This window comes from Olea europaea, unplaced genomic scaffold, assembly GCF_002742605.1.
Source record: "Olea europaea var. sylvestris unplaced genomic scaffold, O_europaea_v1 scaffold437, whole genome shotgun sequence".
Classification (NCBI taxonomy): domain Eukaryota; kingdom Viridiplantae; phylum Streptophyta; class Magnoliopsida; order Lamiales; family Oleaceae; genus Olea; species Olea europaea.
The window spans coordinates 18,423-34,670 of record NW_019262676.1 but is presented as its reverse complement, the minus strand read 5'-3'; the positions used below and the strand labels follow the sequence as shown (position 1 = coordinate 34,670).

General features: G+C 36.5%; 1 protein-coding gene across 1 annotated transcript; it reads right to left on the bottom strand.

The window, feature by feature from the left end:
• Positions 1-11,777: 11,777 nt before the first annotated feature.
• Positions 11,778-15,886, bottom strand: LOC111387908 (phosphoribosylglycinamide formyltransferase, chloroplastic-like). Its single transcript, XM_023012523.1, has 5 exons — positions 15,336-15,886; positions 14,286-14,397; positions 13,418-13,594; positions 12,513-12,639; positions 11,778-12,256 (listed from the first exon to the last, which is right to left on the bottom strand). Exons 1-5 carry the CDS (start codon positions 15,730-15,732, stop codon positions 12,143-12,145), a joined length of 927 nt encoding a protein of 308 aa, XP_022868291.1. The 5' UTR covers positions 15,733-15,886; the 3' UTR covers positions 11,778-12,142.
• Positions 15,887-16,248: the final 362 nt, after the last annotated feature.

Genomic DNA, 16,248 nt, shown 5'->3' with positions numbered 1-16,248 from the left:
GTCAAGCTTGTTAAAGACTTCAAGCAAAAGAGCTCGACCAGATGCTTGTGAAAGACTTCTAGCGAAAGAGCTCGACCTCAAGCTTGTTAAAGACATCAAGCGAAAGAGCTCGACCTCGAGCACGTAAAGGGCATTAAGCGAAAGAGCTAGACCTCTGGCAAGCTTGATATGTGAGAGGCTCGACCACAAGCTCTGGCAAAGCTTGATATGTAAAAAACTCGACCTCGAGCTGTGGCAAGTTAATATGTGAGAGGCTCGACCTCGACCTTTAGCAAAACTTGATATGTAAGAGGCTCGACCTCGAGCTCTAGAAAATCTTGATATGTGAGAGGCTCGACCTCGAGCTCTGGCAAAACTTGATATGTAAGAGGCTCGACCTCGAGATCTCGCAAAAGGGTTGGACCTCCAGCTTTGTCCAGGTGTGTACTGAAAGGCTCGAGCTCGAGCTCACGCTCTTTGTTGGGATTTTGACAATGTATTGAGCTCGAGGATAGGCTCCCGAACCCTTGGTCGGAATAGACCAATGGTCGAAATTTTTACTTAATGCATTGTAAGACATATAGGTGCTCGCGCGGGGCAAGGCTTCGAGATGCATGCTCGGGGACAAAGCTTAGAGGTGCTTGTTCGAGAGGGCAAGGCTTAGAGGTGCTTGCTCGAGGGCAAGGCTTAGAGTGCTTGCTCGAGGGCAAGATTTAGAGTACTTGCACGGGACAAGGCTTAAAGGTGCTTGCTCAAGGGCAAAGCTTAGAGGTGCTTGCTCGGGGGCAAGGCTTTGAGTGCTTGCTCTAGGGCAAGGCTTTGAGTGCTTGCACGGGACAATGCTTAGAGGTGCTTGCTCGGGGGCAAGGCTTTGAGTGCTTACGCAGGGCAAGGCTTAGAGTGCTTGTACGGGGCAAGGCTTAGAGGTGCTTGCTCGAGGGCAAGGCTTTGAGTGCTTGCACCGGGCAAGGCTTAGAGGTGCTTGCTCAGGGGCAAGGCTTTCATGTGCTATCATGGGTTGGAAGAGTAGATTTTTATTGGGATGGCATCTTGACACCTAACCAAAATAAGCTGAAAAGTATAGGCACACAGGCCCGATCAACTAACAAACTAATATGGGCACGCAGACCCGACCAGCTACAAGATAAAATCGGCACGTAGGCCCTACCAATTACGAAATGAAAATAAATGGGGCATAAAAACATGTAAGACCCTGGTACATTAGGTGTATGGCATTGACCATCTAGACAATGACATTGATCATCCCTGCCGTTGGTCCATTGCTATCCCTAGTCCCTGAGGTATTTGCCTAGTTATGATCATTCCTCGAACGCTTGTCTTGACCAACATATGCCCCTAGGAATCCTCTCTCGATCAAAGACTCGATCTCGCGCTGTAAGGCTTTGCATGTCTCTGTGGTATGTCCATTATCTTGATGAAACTCACAATATTTGTTCATGTCCCGGGGCTTAGAAGAGGACTTCATCCTTGACGGCCATTTGAGCTCTTTCATATCCTTGATCTCCATCAAAATGTTAGATCTTGTGGTATTCAGGCGAGTAAAGGCTGCTGAAGGGTTATCATGCCTTGTCTTACCCTGAAGCTGATCTTGATGCAGATTAAGCTGATGCTGCCTTTTAAGCTCGGGCTTAGCTGATGGTGGGCATCTCTTTTTGGAAACATAGTCTCTTCCATGTTGATGTACTTCTCGGCTCAAGTAAGTAGGTCGGTTACTAACGTAGGAGGGGTCTTTGATAGAGATATCTTGAACGCTTCACACCTTATGGCATGTGTTAAGGCCGAGACTATGGTTGTGATATGGAGCTCTGGAATCTGGAGTCTTTCCTTGTTGAATCTAGTCATGAAGTTGCGAAGGGATTCATTCTGCCCTTGTCGAAGTTGCATGAGGGAAGCTGCTGTTTTCCTGATGCGCTTGCTACTGGCGAAGAAGGCGAAAAACTTGTAGGCTAGATCCGAGAAAGAGGCTATGAAGGTTGGCTCCAAAGTTGAAAACTAGTCTCGGGCTGCGTTGGTTAATGTTTGAGGAAAAGCTCTACACATAAATTGATCGGGGGCAACTTGGAGATTCATGACATCGGTATAAATGTTCAGATGGTTGATAGGGGTAGTACCATCTTACTCTTTCACACGGGGTACTTGAACCTGTCAGGTAGAGGGAATGATAATATTTCAGGAGTAAAGGGAGTGCTAGGGGTAAAGCCTATTGCCCCCTTAGCTTTCTGTGCTAGGCCCGCGGTAATTCCTTCTTAGATGATTCTAGCAAGTTCACCCGATTCCATCGTTACTGCCCTTGAGGCCGCGGTCATAGGAGGTACACCCGAGGTTCCAACACTGTTATCAGGAATATTTTGTGGAGCCCGAACTCGAGCTAGAGCAGCTACCATCAGATCACCATCCGAAAGCTCCGGTGGTGGTGCTGCTATCTCTGATGATTCCTCTTGAGGGATAGGATGATCTTCAGGGGGAGGATTTGGTATAGATGAGCTTGCTTGTGGAAGACCTGATCATGTATTCACCATGGATTTTGGTAGTGTTTTCCACAGATGGCGCCAATGATGCTACCAAAAATCATACCTGGTAGATCTAGAGCTTGAGGACTGAGATGGAACACGAATTGCGCCTTCCGGTACCTGAAACAAAGGCAACGATGTGTGTGCTCGTCGCCCCTCCGATGCTTAAGTCAAACACAGGATTGTGCAAAAGTATATGATATAATTGTATTATAAAAGCGTACCTCAATAATGAGCCTTGACCGTGTATTTATAGGTGTTGGTGATAGAATAGTAGGAGGATTCAACTACTTAAGAGTCCTTTCCTCCTAGGGTTAGGTGTTTGAGTTTTGTTGAAAGTGTTCTACTTGAGTTTGGATCTAAGGAGGAGTATGTTAGACAATTAAGATAAGGATCCAAAGAATTATAGCTGGAGCATGATTACATTTTCGCAGAAATTACGTTAACGGACACGTGGCTTGTAGTGGACAGTGAGACCCAACCTCATATTGGGCAATTTAGGAAGAGTTGGTTGGCTCGACCTACATGAAGCTCGACCTCGTGAGGGTTTTGGGGAACATGTATGCTCGGGGTAAACAATTCGGGCTGTACATGAATGCTGAGACTTGGTTACAATTTTTGTGCATATCAGGGTCGATTTTAGCTGCTTTGATTCAAACTCAAGACTCACATCGATTTCGGCTCCTCAGGTTCATACTTCTAAGACTTTACATCAATTTTCAGCTTCGGACAATTTTTGCAATTTTCACAGATTGCAGGTTTGGCTTCCAAGGTTCTATGCCCAGGGACGGATACAACCCCACCAAGGCCCCAAAAAAAAAAAATTGTTAAGGAATTTTTCATTATTTTCCTGTAAAAACAATTTTTTTGTGTAATTTTTTTTTTAGTGTATTAGCTCAGTTTGAATTTTTGTAGTCCGATCTTGGATCCAATCCTGGATCCGTCCTTGTCTACGCCTCAAGGCTACCTTCCCCTTATTTTTAGGTCGTCAAACCCAAAGAACTGGTACACACGCACGCTATGAATAAGATGTTAGAAAAATACCTATATATGATCATATCATTAGTGCACTCCTTATTAAAATAGACCACATGTCATGCCAAATGGGGAGAAATATTCTCACCTCCATGACACCAAGTAAAGAAAAAAGACTACAATTTTAACTTTAAAGTTTCACAATAAGTAATCTAGAAATATCGATATTAATAATACAACCTTTCAATTTAAAAATAAAATATAATCAACTTTAATCCAATAAAGATAGATTCCGAATAACTTGAAATAACAAAAGATTTAAAAAACTTAAATATTTAACTCTAAATTTGAGACCATCACCACAAATTCGATTTCCATTACTTTGCCTCCTTTTGGACCCCATTCTTACCAAATTTTAATGATTGGAATAGTATTTTTTTTTTAAAAAAAATATGTAGTTGAAAAAAAAAAATGAATTTTTTTATTTGCGTATAATATTATTTTATATAAGATTGTGTGATTGAAAATAAGAGAGAGAAAAAGAATGAGATGGATAATAGGGGCGAAACGGGTCCTATCAAAAGATAAAGTTGAATTAATAATAAAAATCAAACCGCCCCCAGGACATAGCCCAGTGATGCAAATGACAGGAGTGAGGTTATTTCAAGTTTTGCTGGTAGCCGCAGTGTGGGGATTCAATTCCTGAGACATGGAATTGGACTCCTTGTAGGCGCAGTGTACAGACAGCTCATGTTTCCTAACCTGCTGGGGCACATCCCCTGATTTACCTATCTCACAAAACTTTAGGCGTGGGACGATGGGGGCACTCAAGGTTGGGATTCAACTTTTTTTTTTTATAATAATAAAAATCAAACCGTTGGGTGTTCAAATATCATTTTTTTATTCTGACGCCCTTTTCTGACAATTACAGTACCATAATTCGTTGTAGATGCCAATACCCATTTTTGCCTTTGTTGTCATTTACATACTATTCATGTGAAGTACCAGCAAGGGCTAAATTGGTTTTTCAGAAATGTTAAAGAATAAGGGAAAATTGCAGTTGAGGCCCCAAACCTTTTAAACAGTTGCATACTTTTCCCTAATCTTTCAATCGTTGCAATGATCATCCCAAACCTTTCAAATCGTTACAGCCGAGGCCCCAACGGACAGTTTCCATCCTTTGACGTTAGTTGACCAAAAAAATTGATTTTGACCACCTTCTAATCAATTTTAAAAGGGTAAAATGGTACTTTAATATTTTTCTCATAAAATAATATAAAAAGTAAATCAAAAACCAAAATAAATAAATAAATAAAATTTAAAAAAAAAGAAGAAGAACTATTCTTCTTCTTCATCACCGCCCCCACCCCACCCACACTCCCAAAAACTCTAATAAAGAAACCCATCTCCTAGTGCAGCAGGCGCACAAGAGAGAGAAAGATACACACAAATAATTAGATTTCTAAAGCTACAGAGGTGAGTTTTTGGAAATGATTTTCATTCACGAGTGCTAATTTTTTTATGCTTTTGGCATGGATCTATCAGCTTTGATTGGAATTGACATATAATCAATGGGCTTTAATTAACGGATTTGGTTAATTTTTGTTCCTGTATACATTTTGGAATAACATGTCTAGAATCTTGCTTATTATGGTTCAACCTGAATTTTTACTTTGTTAGCATAAATTTATTTTTCTGCTTTTTTGTTGCATTTAATTCAGCATAGGAGTTCAGAATTATGAAGTATTTGTCATGGTCTTACAAATTAACTAGAGAAGATGGGAAATTTTTTGGTGACTTCTAGTTTTTGTGGGTGGGTGGGGGCGGCGAAGAATAGTTCGTCCTTTTTTTTTTTCAATTTTATTTATTTATTTATTTTTGGTTTTTGATTTACTTTTTCTATTATTTTATGGAAAAAATATTAAAGTACCATTTTGCCCTTTTAAAATTGATTAGAAGTTGGTCAAAATCAATTTTTTTGGTCAATTGACGTCTAATTGTATGGAATGGGGCCTCGACTGTAACAATTTGAAAGGTTTGGAGTGATAGTTGCAATTATTGAAATGTTAGGGAAAAGTCTGACACCGTTAAAAAGGTTTGGAGCCTCATCTCCAATTTTCCCAAAGAATAATGCTGCTCAACTCGGGATAAAATCCCGGGTTTGAAGCAAGTGCAAAACCTCGGTAGCCAATGTGAATCTCGCGGGCCCCACGTGATTGAAAATCAAGAGCCGAGGTGACATGCCCTGAATTGAAACCCGGGATTTAATTATGGGTTCTGAAGAACTTCTGAACGTTAAAAGGCATTCACAGCTTAAAAATTGGCAAACAAGCAGCTTTAAATCAAAGATGGCGGGGCCTGTGATTTGACACAAAAATCAACTTTTTCCAAAACAACGCTCTAAATACAGTTTTCTTTTACCGATTTTGTGCAGGAAAACAGAAAATCTGTACTCACACAATTTTCCTTTTCTGAGCACAATTTTTGTCACGCGCTAAAATTTTGAACGAGTGATACGTTTCATTCTGTGAGATTGCCTTACTCTTTCGAGCAGATCCTTTAACGTAAAGTCACTTTGACAAAAAATGCAGATAGATTAATCGTACTTAATTTTTTGTTCATTAAAATATTCTAATTAATCCCACTCCATGTGAATGTAACACATCTTGATGTACACAAAATTATATACACCAAGCAGAACCCGACAAAAATCTGCACAAAATATGTCATAACCCATTTTTTCTACTTTTCCTTAATTTATTAATGAGCACATCAAATCCATCTCGACTCAAACGTGGTGGGTAAAATACATATTAACAGTCATGAATGAGGTAATAATAGTTATTTATTCACACAAACAAGTGAAATGAAATTTAGCCATTCATAAACGAGCATCACAAAATGGACCATATTCATTTAGCAAATACTAGAACAAGTTCAAAAATAGATGATTGAACCCAATAAAACTGGTTCAAATACACAACCAACACAATGTCTTTGTTAATGGTACAGACAAAAACGTTTATTAATTAAATAAGTTTAACTAACCTCCTAGTTACTGAACCATCCAAACATATCCTTAAGGAACAGGGCCACTACAGTCCCGTAGATAGGCCCAAGGAGCAAAGTAGAAACCCAACAAACAGACCAAAGGAAAGTCCATTCAATTGAGTCGAGCCAGAGGGTGGCACAGGCCAGGGCTCTGGCTTCGGCTCCGGTGGAGGAGGAGATGGCTTAGGCGGAGGTGGAGATGGCGGAGGAGGAGATCGCTTAGGCGGAGGGGGAGATGGCGGAGGAGGAGAAGCTGGAGGCGGAGATGGCGGAGGAGGAGACGGTGGAGGAGGAGATCGCTTAGGCGGAGGCGGAGATGGCGGAGGCGGAGACGGTGGAGGCGGAGATGGCTTAGGCACCGGTGGAGGAAAAATTGGCTTAGGTTCCGGAGGCGGCGGCAAAAATGGCTTAGGCTCCGGTGTTGGAGGCGAAAATATAGGAAACGGCTCCGGCCATGGGTTAGGCGGCGGCTGCGTCTCCGAAGGCTTCACGTCAACGTGTAGTTTCAGACCATTATCGCAATTTTCCTGGTTCCCAATCACAAAATACCTATTCCCTTCAGTTTCAAGTGGAATTTGATTTAATCCATCCGTGTACATCTTGATAGGATTTGAGAGATCACAGGATTCGAATTCATCCAGACTCTGCAGCTCCACGATGTTTTCCTGTGGTACTGAGTAGGTAAACCCTGCGTAAAACACGAAAGTAAACTTACTGCTAAGTTGCTTATAAGTAAACTTCCTAAACATTGTTCATACATTTACTGAGCTTTTAAGCTTATTTTCTAAAAAGTATATTTTAAATTCAAAGAAGATAGATGCTTACAGAGTTTATCACCAACCCTGAAGACTCGGCCGGACAACCAAGTACCGATGTCGGAATCAGGGTTCCAACGACGGTTTCCACCGACCACATGGTGCACTGGGCCTTGAACCTCTTGCCCCCCAACTGCCACCGCCACAAGAACCACCACTAGCAGAACCCTTAACGCCTTATCGCCACCCATTTCCACTAGCTTGAAAATGGATTCCCTGTATCTCTCTCCAGAAATGTCAAATAATAAAGGCCAAAAATGAAAAAGGTCGAGACTATTTCGCCCCTGCTATTCCCTATACATAGGTAAAGGTGACAAACACGTGTAAAAGATAGACCAATGAGAATCTAAACACGTGTAAACCTTTAACACATCAAAATGGAACACGAATCAAGATTATTTTTTGGTTAAAAACCTAAAGCATGTTTGATATGGATTAAAATTTGATTTTAATCAATATTAACTATACTTCTATGGATCCGAAAACCTTTATCACAATATACAGAAAAAATTTAATTTTAATACCCACTAAACACCTTTTAAATGATAAATTTATGTATGCTCACTTGAAACCTTGTCTTCAAAAACAAATTAATTTTTAATGCACTTAATTCCTGTTTGAGCTCCATTATAATTAAATTTTTGGAAAAAAAATATGTTTTATAATAATAATTTTTTTAAAAATATGAAATTATAAACGAAAGGAAAATTTTAAATTTGCATATGATATTATTTAATTAGAATACGTGTCATTAAAAAATAGAGAGAAAAATATATTATTAAATTAATAGAACCCAAAGTGTGAGTGATTTATGATTTTTCAAATGTCTAAAAGTGCATATAATAGATAAACGAGCAATAGCTTAGATTTGATTAAAAACCTATGCTAGAGCTATGAAAATTTCATTTAGCGCCTGTTTGATTTCTATCGATTGAGAGAATGATTTTTGAATAGTGATTTTGGTAGAATGTATATACGTAAAAAAAAATTTTGAATTTATGTGTTCAATATTCTATTATTTGAATATGTGGTTGAAAGTAATTCTATTGCGAACAATAAATTAAATTAACGAAAATCAAACAAACCCTTAAAACATCAAACTAAATGAACACTTCGGTTTACTTAATTGTATTTTTTTGATCTAAAAATATGATACGTCACAAATGTTTATGAGTTAAAAGAAATTTTAGACGTATTTGACTAGCTCTCAAATTTATAGTCTTAAAAAACACAAGCCAGTGGAGATGGATGAATCACGTGTAGTCATTGAAATCATGTCTCTATTTTATTTTTGAAAACGTATATAAAATTTCTATCGGTTATTTAAAATCAAATGTCTAAGCCCTGTTTGAGCCCAATTACATTAAATTCTATTACATTTCATTTTTCTTTCTCCTATTTTCAACCACACAATCTTCCATAAATAATATTACACGTAAATCGAAAATTTTTTATTCTTTCTCAACCACTCATTTTTCAAAAAAACTATTTCCCTCATTAAATTTTCTACATAACGGGGATCAAACAGGGGCTAAATGTACATAATATTGATAAATGGGCAAACGACAACCACATCTAAAACATCAGACTTATATGAAATATAAACACGTATATTTATGGCAATCTCGATTATTAATCCTTAACCGTACAATTTTTTAAATTTCATAAACTATCACCTCACCTAAAAAAATTCAAACTCTATAACCACGTGTATTTATTTACAAATCTGATCCTAGTGTGAGTTCATCATTGAATATGAGCTGTGTTGGGGGTACAGACCTTCTTATCGAAATCTCACATCACGTGGGTTCAAAATTTTTTTTATCATTTTTTTATTTCGTTAAGCTTCGCAATGGGGTCGATCTTGTGCGGGAGATCTCGTTTGATTCTGTACAATCAGAATTACTCATTGAATATCAATAATGATGATTGAACGAGCTCAAGAGCAAGACAAAAATGTACTAACTTGACAGCACTTGTTTGGATTTTATTTATTTTTTTTTTGTTTTCAAATTTTCAAACCATTTAATTATACGTCGACACTTGTCCTCTATCTTTTAACCTTTTTCTAGCTTTTTTGCTCAGCATTATTGATTGAATATTTACAACGGGATTGAAAAATTAGCTTTCATTTGTCATCTTTTACATTACATTATTTTTTTTTTGTAATACTCATTTTTAATTACACATTTTTTATTAAAAGAATATTACACACAAATCAAAAAATTCCTTCTCTTTTAATCACACATTCTTCGTCAATCACTATTTCACAATACGAGCTTGTTTGGAAGAGATTAAAATTTGATTTTAATTTAAATCAAAGTCAAATAATCAATGTTAACCACATCTTTCATGGTCCTACAATTTTTTAACCACATATTTCAAAAAAAAAACGATCACAATCTACTAAAAAATTTAAGACTCGTTGGAGAGAAAAGTGAATTTTACCTGTGAGTGAAGAAAAAAAGACGACTAAAATAATAAAATAACTGTCAAAAAATAATTTTTGAGGTAAAAAATTGCTACCGTGGTGTAATTTGAATCCTACCAAACACACACACTACATTCCTTCAGATTAGCGGTTGCTCAAACAGGAAATGAACCAAGAATTTCACCTACCTCCCACTTACATCTGTCATCTTTTGGTAGGTAAAAGTTTGCAATCTGGAAAAGTCACAACTCTCGAGGAATAAATGGGAATTATAAAAATGCGATGCTGATTGACCGATTGACCCTTTTAAATTAATTTTTATTTTTATTTCTCATATTTTCAACCACACACTCTTTCATAAAATAATTATACGCAGATCAAAATTTTTTTCCTTATTTTTTAACTACACATTCTTCTGAAAAATATTATTCCGCCTATTAAAATTTGAAATAATGGGACCAAATAGAGGTTTAACTATTAATTATTATCAATTCTAGGCGCAATATATCTCTAATCTTCATATGTTTTGCATAAAATACACCATTTTAAAGTTTAGTGACACTTATGAGTAAATAAATAATATTTTCTACTAGTCCAGGTTGAGAAATAAGAGATGTAAGTTTTGATAAGAGTCACTATTTTTTCAGTATTTAAAAGTAAAATAACAAGTTATTAAAGCAGTGAAAAATTAATTTTATTTATACCTTTTTCCAGGTTTAACCAGACAGGCTTTATCCATTATCTCCAACAGGCGTTCCTCTCAAGGAACCCCTAAAGTCCCTTGCGTTGATGAATTCTGTCCGTTCAATATTAATTAAACGTGGCGCGTCTCCCACGATGAATGCGTCATTTTATTAATTTTCTGAAGTTGATTGACAGGCAAGCCAATTTTTTCATTGGAATTATCTTGGTGGTGGAAAAACGAGGGCCAGAAGATAAGTTTCAAAGGCCAGCTATATTCCCTGTTTGGAGCCATTTTTTTCCCTAAAAAATTAATTTTTTGATTATTTCACTATTTCAACCATCATATTTGACTTCTTTTCTAACAGATAAATTTCACTTTTCTCCTAACAATTAAAAAATCAATTCTCAAAATCACTATCAAACATGCTCCTATTTGATATTGATTATAAGAATCAATTTTTCAACCGTTAAAAGAGAAAAGTGAATCCAACTTGTGAGTAAAATACTAAAAAAGACAGCTAACTATATTAAATAACGGTCAAACAATTAATTTTTTGATTTGAAAAATCAAAACCAAACGAGAGCTATGTATGAGTATACTTTCATCGTGGCGATCTACATTCTTCGATCAGCACTTGTGCCAATTAAGCCGTGCTGATTAGTTAAACATTTCAATTCATTTCCACTTTCTTAGCCATCTAAACATTTCATCTCAACCCGCATGTTCTAACAACGAAAAATTCGCAGCTTGCATGAGAACGATTTTTTGCTCTAAAAAATTGATTTTTTAATCATTACTTCACTATTCCAACTGTCATATTTGACTTCTTCTCTCACAGGTGAACCCCACTTTTCTCCTAACGATCAAAAAATCAATTCTCAATATCACTCCCAAACAGACTCTCAGTCTTTAGAATTATAATTTATAAGATTGTATAAATAATGACAAGTTTGTTATATATTATTTTTATTATTTCCTTTCTCGATACTGTTCATCATTGGATATTAAAGCTTACCCATGTGTTTTCAAGAAACGGCCTCTACCAAACCGTTAGGGCTATTGAAAAAGTAAAGAGTTGCTTCCAAAACAAAGCAGCTCTTTTTGCACTTGTGTTGATAATTTTAAGGAACAATTAAGACTTCTAGATGAAACTGACTCTAAGTGACTTTTGGATTTCTTCTACAAAAAAAGTAAAAGCAAAAGCAGAATGTATCCCAAACAAGCTCATAATAACTTATATTCATGCACTTAAGTCATGCACTTTAGGTAAAAGTTTAGTAGGCATTACTCGATGAGATTGGACACTACAATAAATAAGATTTAAATTTGTTTTCTTCTTTGATACTGTCCAATACAGGTCATCATGACATAACGCAGCTCAACATCTAACAAACCTAACAAAAATCAGTAGTTTTTCAAGTTGACATGGAGAAAAATGGAATACTATGCGTATCCCAGCAAATCTGACATACACAAGATGCTTTGAAGCAATGCAACAGGCTACTAGTTTCTTCCAAATGTTAAAAGCGCATTAGTTTGACAGGTAAAAGGGGCGATGAACAGTAATAACCATGAAATTTTTGATACCTAATCACCGGTATAGATAACCATTTATCACCTGACATTGACCTCGACTCCAGCTAATGCAATACGGGGCTGTGCCGATGTTGTTTTGCTACCTATAATCCTTAGGGTTTTCTTTGCTCTGGATGAGAGGGACGCCATCTTCCCGCCATATTATCCGGCCTTCACATAATGCAGCTACTACCTCAACATACAATTTGTGCTCCTGATCGCGAAAATTAAGGGTGTCAACAGAAAGAAAGATGAAAAAATAAGAAGAAAAAAATAAAGGGAAAGATGGTCAACACAGTGGAAGCAAATGTTCTGATTATAAATGAAACCAAGAATTGGGTGGTAATGATTATTATTCCTTGAAACAGTAAAATATTTCATCTGGGCAAACCAGATTCGATAACGCTCACCCACCCAACCAAAGAAAAGAAAAGGGTGAAATATAAAAGTTCGATATAAATTTCAACGACCTCATGAAGAACCCTTGCAGCTAGCTCCTCTGCTGTGTCATTAGCAAGCACTGGAACTACTCTTTGAGCAAGTATACGACCTGTGTCATAATGCTCATCAACATAATGGATCGTAGGACCAGAGTACCTGTATTAACATTGCAATGGCAGAAAAATAAGATGGCTGAGTGAAGACGCATTTTAGTGACAGCCAAAATCGTTGCTCATATTAAAAGAAACGCAATACAGAAGGCAGACAATCAAGATGAACAAGCTAATTATCCATTAAAAAGTTTATGGTTGCATCCCGATGATTGATTATATCTAAGCAAATTGACAATTCTTATGACACTGATGTGAAATTTGTTGACTGGAAGAGGAAAAAAAAAATCAGTAGAAATTTATTTTTTGGCTCATATATCAAAAGTTTGCACTATTGAGTTTACTCTGTCAATTACGATGACAAGAAGAGAGAAAATTGTGAACTACACCATAACAACTACATATGAACTCTATTTGTCACTAGAATGCACCTATCCAATCGGAAGACAAACAAAATTCTTAAGAGTAAAGAACAAAATGGTAGCATCTTTGAACAAAATATTAGACAGCGAACGAATTGCTTCTATAGCCCAAATTTCAAATTTATAAATTGCTTGCACGCATGTCACCTATACTTAGGAAACTTGTGCATCTCCATTACTAAAACTGACACAGTTTTGGCATGAAGCCCCATTTCCAATATTAGTATTTGCTAACTTCAAAGATAAAAGATAGTCCATTACCTCTTAAATTTATGAATCATGATCACTAACAACTTTTTGGAATATCATAGGACGTAGTTCAATTTTCATATGAATAAAATGAATTAAGTACAGAACAGGAAAGAAAAAGAAAGGAAAAAGATATATATTGAACTTGCATACCTTGCTCCAGAAGCAATGACTGCTTTATGCACCTTCATACCAAAATAACCTTTGCCTCCAAATGCTGGAAGAAGTGAAGGATGAATATTTACTATGGATTTTGGATAAGCTCTGACCAACTCGGTAGGGATAAGCTTGAGGTAACCAGCTAAAAGAATGAAATCAACTTTGTATGACCTGAATAAATTAAAGCAGCACAATTGTTGGAAAGTTTTAAGGACGTGGCAGATCAAGGAATGCCAGAGACGCTGGGCTAAGAGGGTGGTAATGTGATATGATGCTGGATGTTGAAAAATAGTTCATGCAGATAAACCAAGCCAAGGCACGTGGATTAAAAGGCTGCAAAAATTACTTGATAGATAAAAACATAGTAAAAAGTAGCTGAAATACTAGGAATTAAAGCATCGTGGTACTTTTGAATTCAGTAAAAACTCAAACTTCCCATATATTATTGAGCACAAGGTTCATAACTGTTTAATCAGTGTTTTGTTCTTTTTTATGCTGAAACTCTACAAAAACAGAAGTATAAGATTCAAGGTAACCTCATTTCCCCTTCTGCTAAAAATTCAAATATCACATGCTAATAATCTTATGCTTTCATTTATTCTAGATTTTCAGTCAGGGGTCCCAGAAATGGAAGAGAAGAAAAACAAGCCCCAAAAACTGATGAAAGAGAGGAATATACTTCAAATTTACTTATTAACTGCTTCTCTTACCGTCGTCCTAAAAAATATTGAGGAAATTTTTATGCATGAACCGAACTAATGAATGAGATAATATGAGTGAGGACAAGCATGAGCAATTAGATAATCTAGATAAATACTTTCAGAAGGTTAAAAAGTGTCAAAGTAAAAGAAGACAGGCTGACCTAAGTGCAGCTATAAGATCTTCTGCGGATAAACCCTCAGTTGCATCTTTATTTTTAGGGAAAAGAATAACAGGGATGCCCTTATCTCTCGCATACTCCGCACCTCCACAATCTACAATTCCAAAGAATTGAAGGATAAAATATATGTAGAAATTAAACAAGATTCTGTGCAAAACATAAACTCAGCCCCCGTTTGGCCCCCATTAAATTCCATTTCATTTTTTTCTCTCTCCTATTTTCAACTACACAATCTTTCATAAAATAATATTACACGTAAATCGAAAACTTTTCCTTCACTTTCAACCTCTCATTTTTTAGAAAAACACTATTCCACCCATTTTCATTTCAAAAAATGGGGGGCCAAACGGGGGCTCATTCCGCAAATACTTCAACGGTTTCCACATGAAGATCAGTTCTGCTTGGCTGCCAGATTATTTAACATCTTGGATGGCATTTTGTCACTGGACTATTTAAAAAAAGTCAACAAGTCCATCCAATCATTTTTTGCCACACACTTAATCTGTCATCCAAGTTGTTAACATCATCTGGCAAAACAGCATTATTCCATGAAGATTCTCTGTATTAGGGAGCTCTTATCTCGGTGTACACAGCACCTTCATAATGTACCATCGCATAGGATCACATGATAAATATATGTTGAGTATAAACGATGTAGAACGGAAGTGTGTGCCAAATACAAAGGCTTTGTACAAATTCTTCAACGGTTGCCACGTATAAGAATAAGCAATTTCACAAAAAAATAATGATAACCACTTGTAGACTCAAATTAAAAGCTTAAACACTTCGAAACTAAGCCTGACAATTCATAACAGAAAACCATCTGTTGTCCAGAATCTCCAAAAGAACACAAATTCGACAAAATGTATTGAGTACACCATCAAGGGTCAAGTTAGACATAGAACAATTACGTAAATAAATTAATTCATACAGAAAGAAACAAAAGAAGAAACTTCAACAATGTAGTCCGTTTGACAATTCCCATTAGCAGCCAGAAAAATGAAAAATCACATGGTAATATGATTAGTGTACCGTATTTATTGGTGACCAAAACAACAATATCTCCATGGACGGATCCATTAAGAGTAGCATAAAAAATTGACCTAAAATTTGAGCCTCCACCAGATACAAATACTGCAAGATTTTTCCTTTTAGCTTTCGATTTTACATTATCTTCTTCTACATCAGAAACCACTTTATGTTCTGTTTTTATTACACAATTTCTGCGGCGTAAGTTTGTTGAAGCGGGTAAAATACAATGGGAAGAGAAGGAAGAATTGCTTTTCAACCAACCCCTCTTTGTGGAAAAGATTTTAAATGAAAAATAGGTGGGTACCGTCAAGACGCAAGGAGGTTTAGGGCTTTGAATGGATTGAATTTGTGAGCTTGAAGAAGGACAAAGAATTGAACCTTGAGCTCGAATTGACATTGATCCAACACTTGAATTTCCAGTGATGGGAGTGGAGAAATGAGTTAAAAGGGCATGAAAAAATTCGAAAATTTCCCAGTGCAGGTAATAGTTGGGGTTTGGGTGGGTTTAGGGTTTGAAGGCAGAAGAAAAATCTTCCTATTTTGCACTTTCAGTGTTAAATTTTTTCCTTTACGTTTAGTTTATTATCATTGACGTCCTTAACCTATATGTTTAGTGCGCAATTGATCCTTTTTACTGAAAAACCAAATATACCCCTAATTAGTAACTTAAAAGAATTAGGGAAAATTGCAATTAAGGTACCAAACCTTTCATTTGGTAGTACACTTGACCCAAACATTTCATTTATGCCACTTTAAGTATCAAACCTTTAAAAAACTCGCAGGTGAAATCCAAACTAACAGAAATTATCTATGACGTTGTCAATTGACCTATAGATTAAAAATCGATAATTTTAACCAAATAAAGTAAGGACATTCCAATCAAAACACATTTTCCATTTTAAAAATCAAAAAA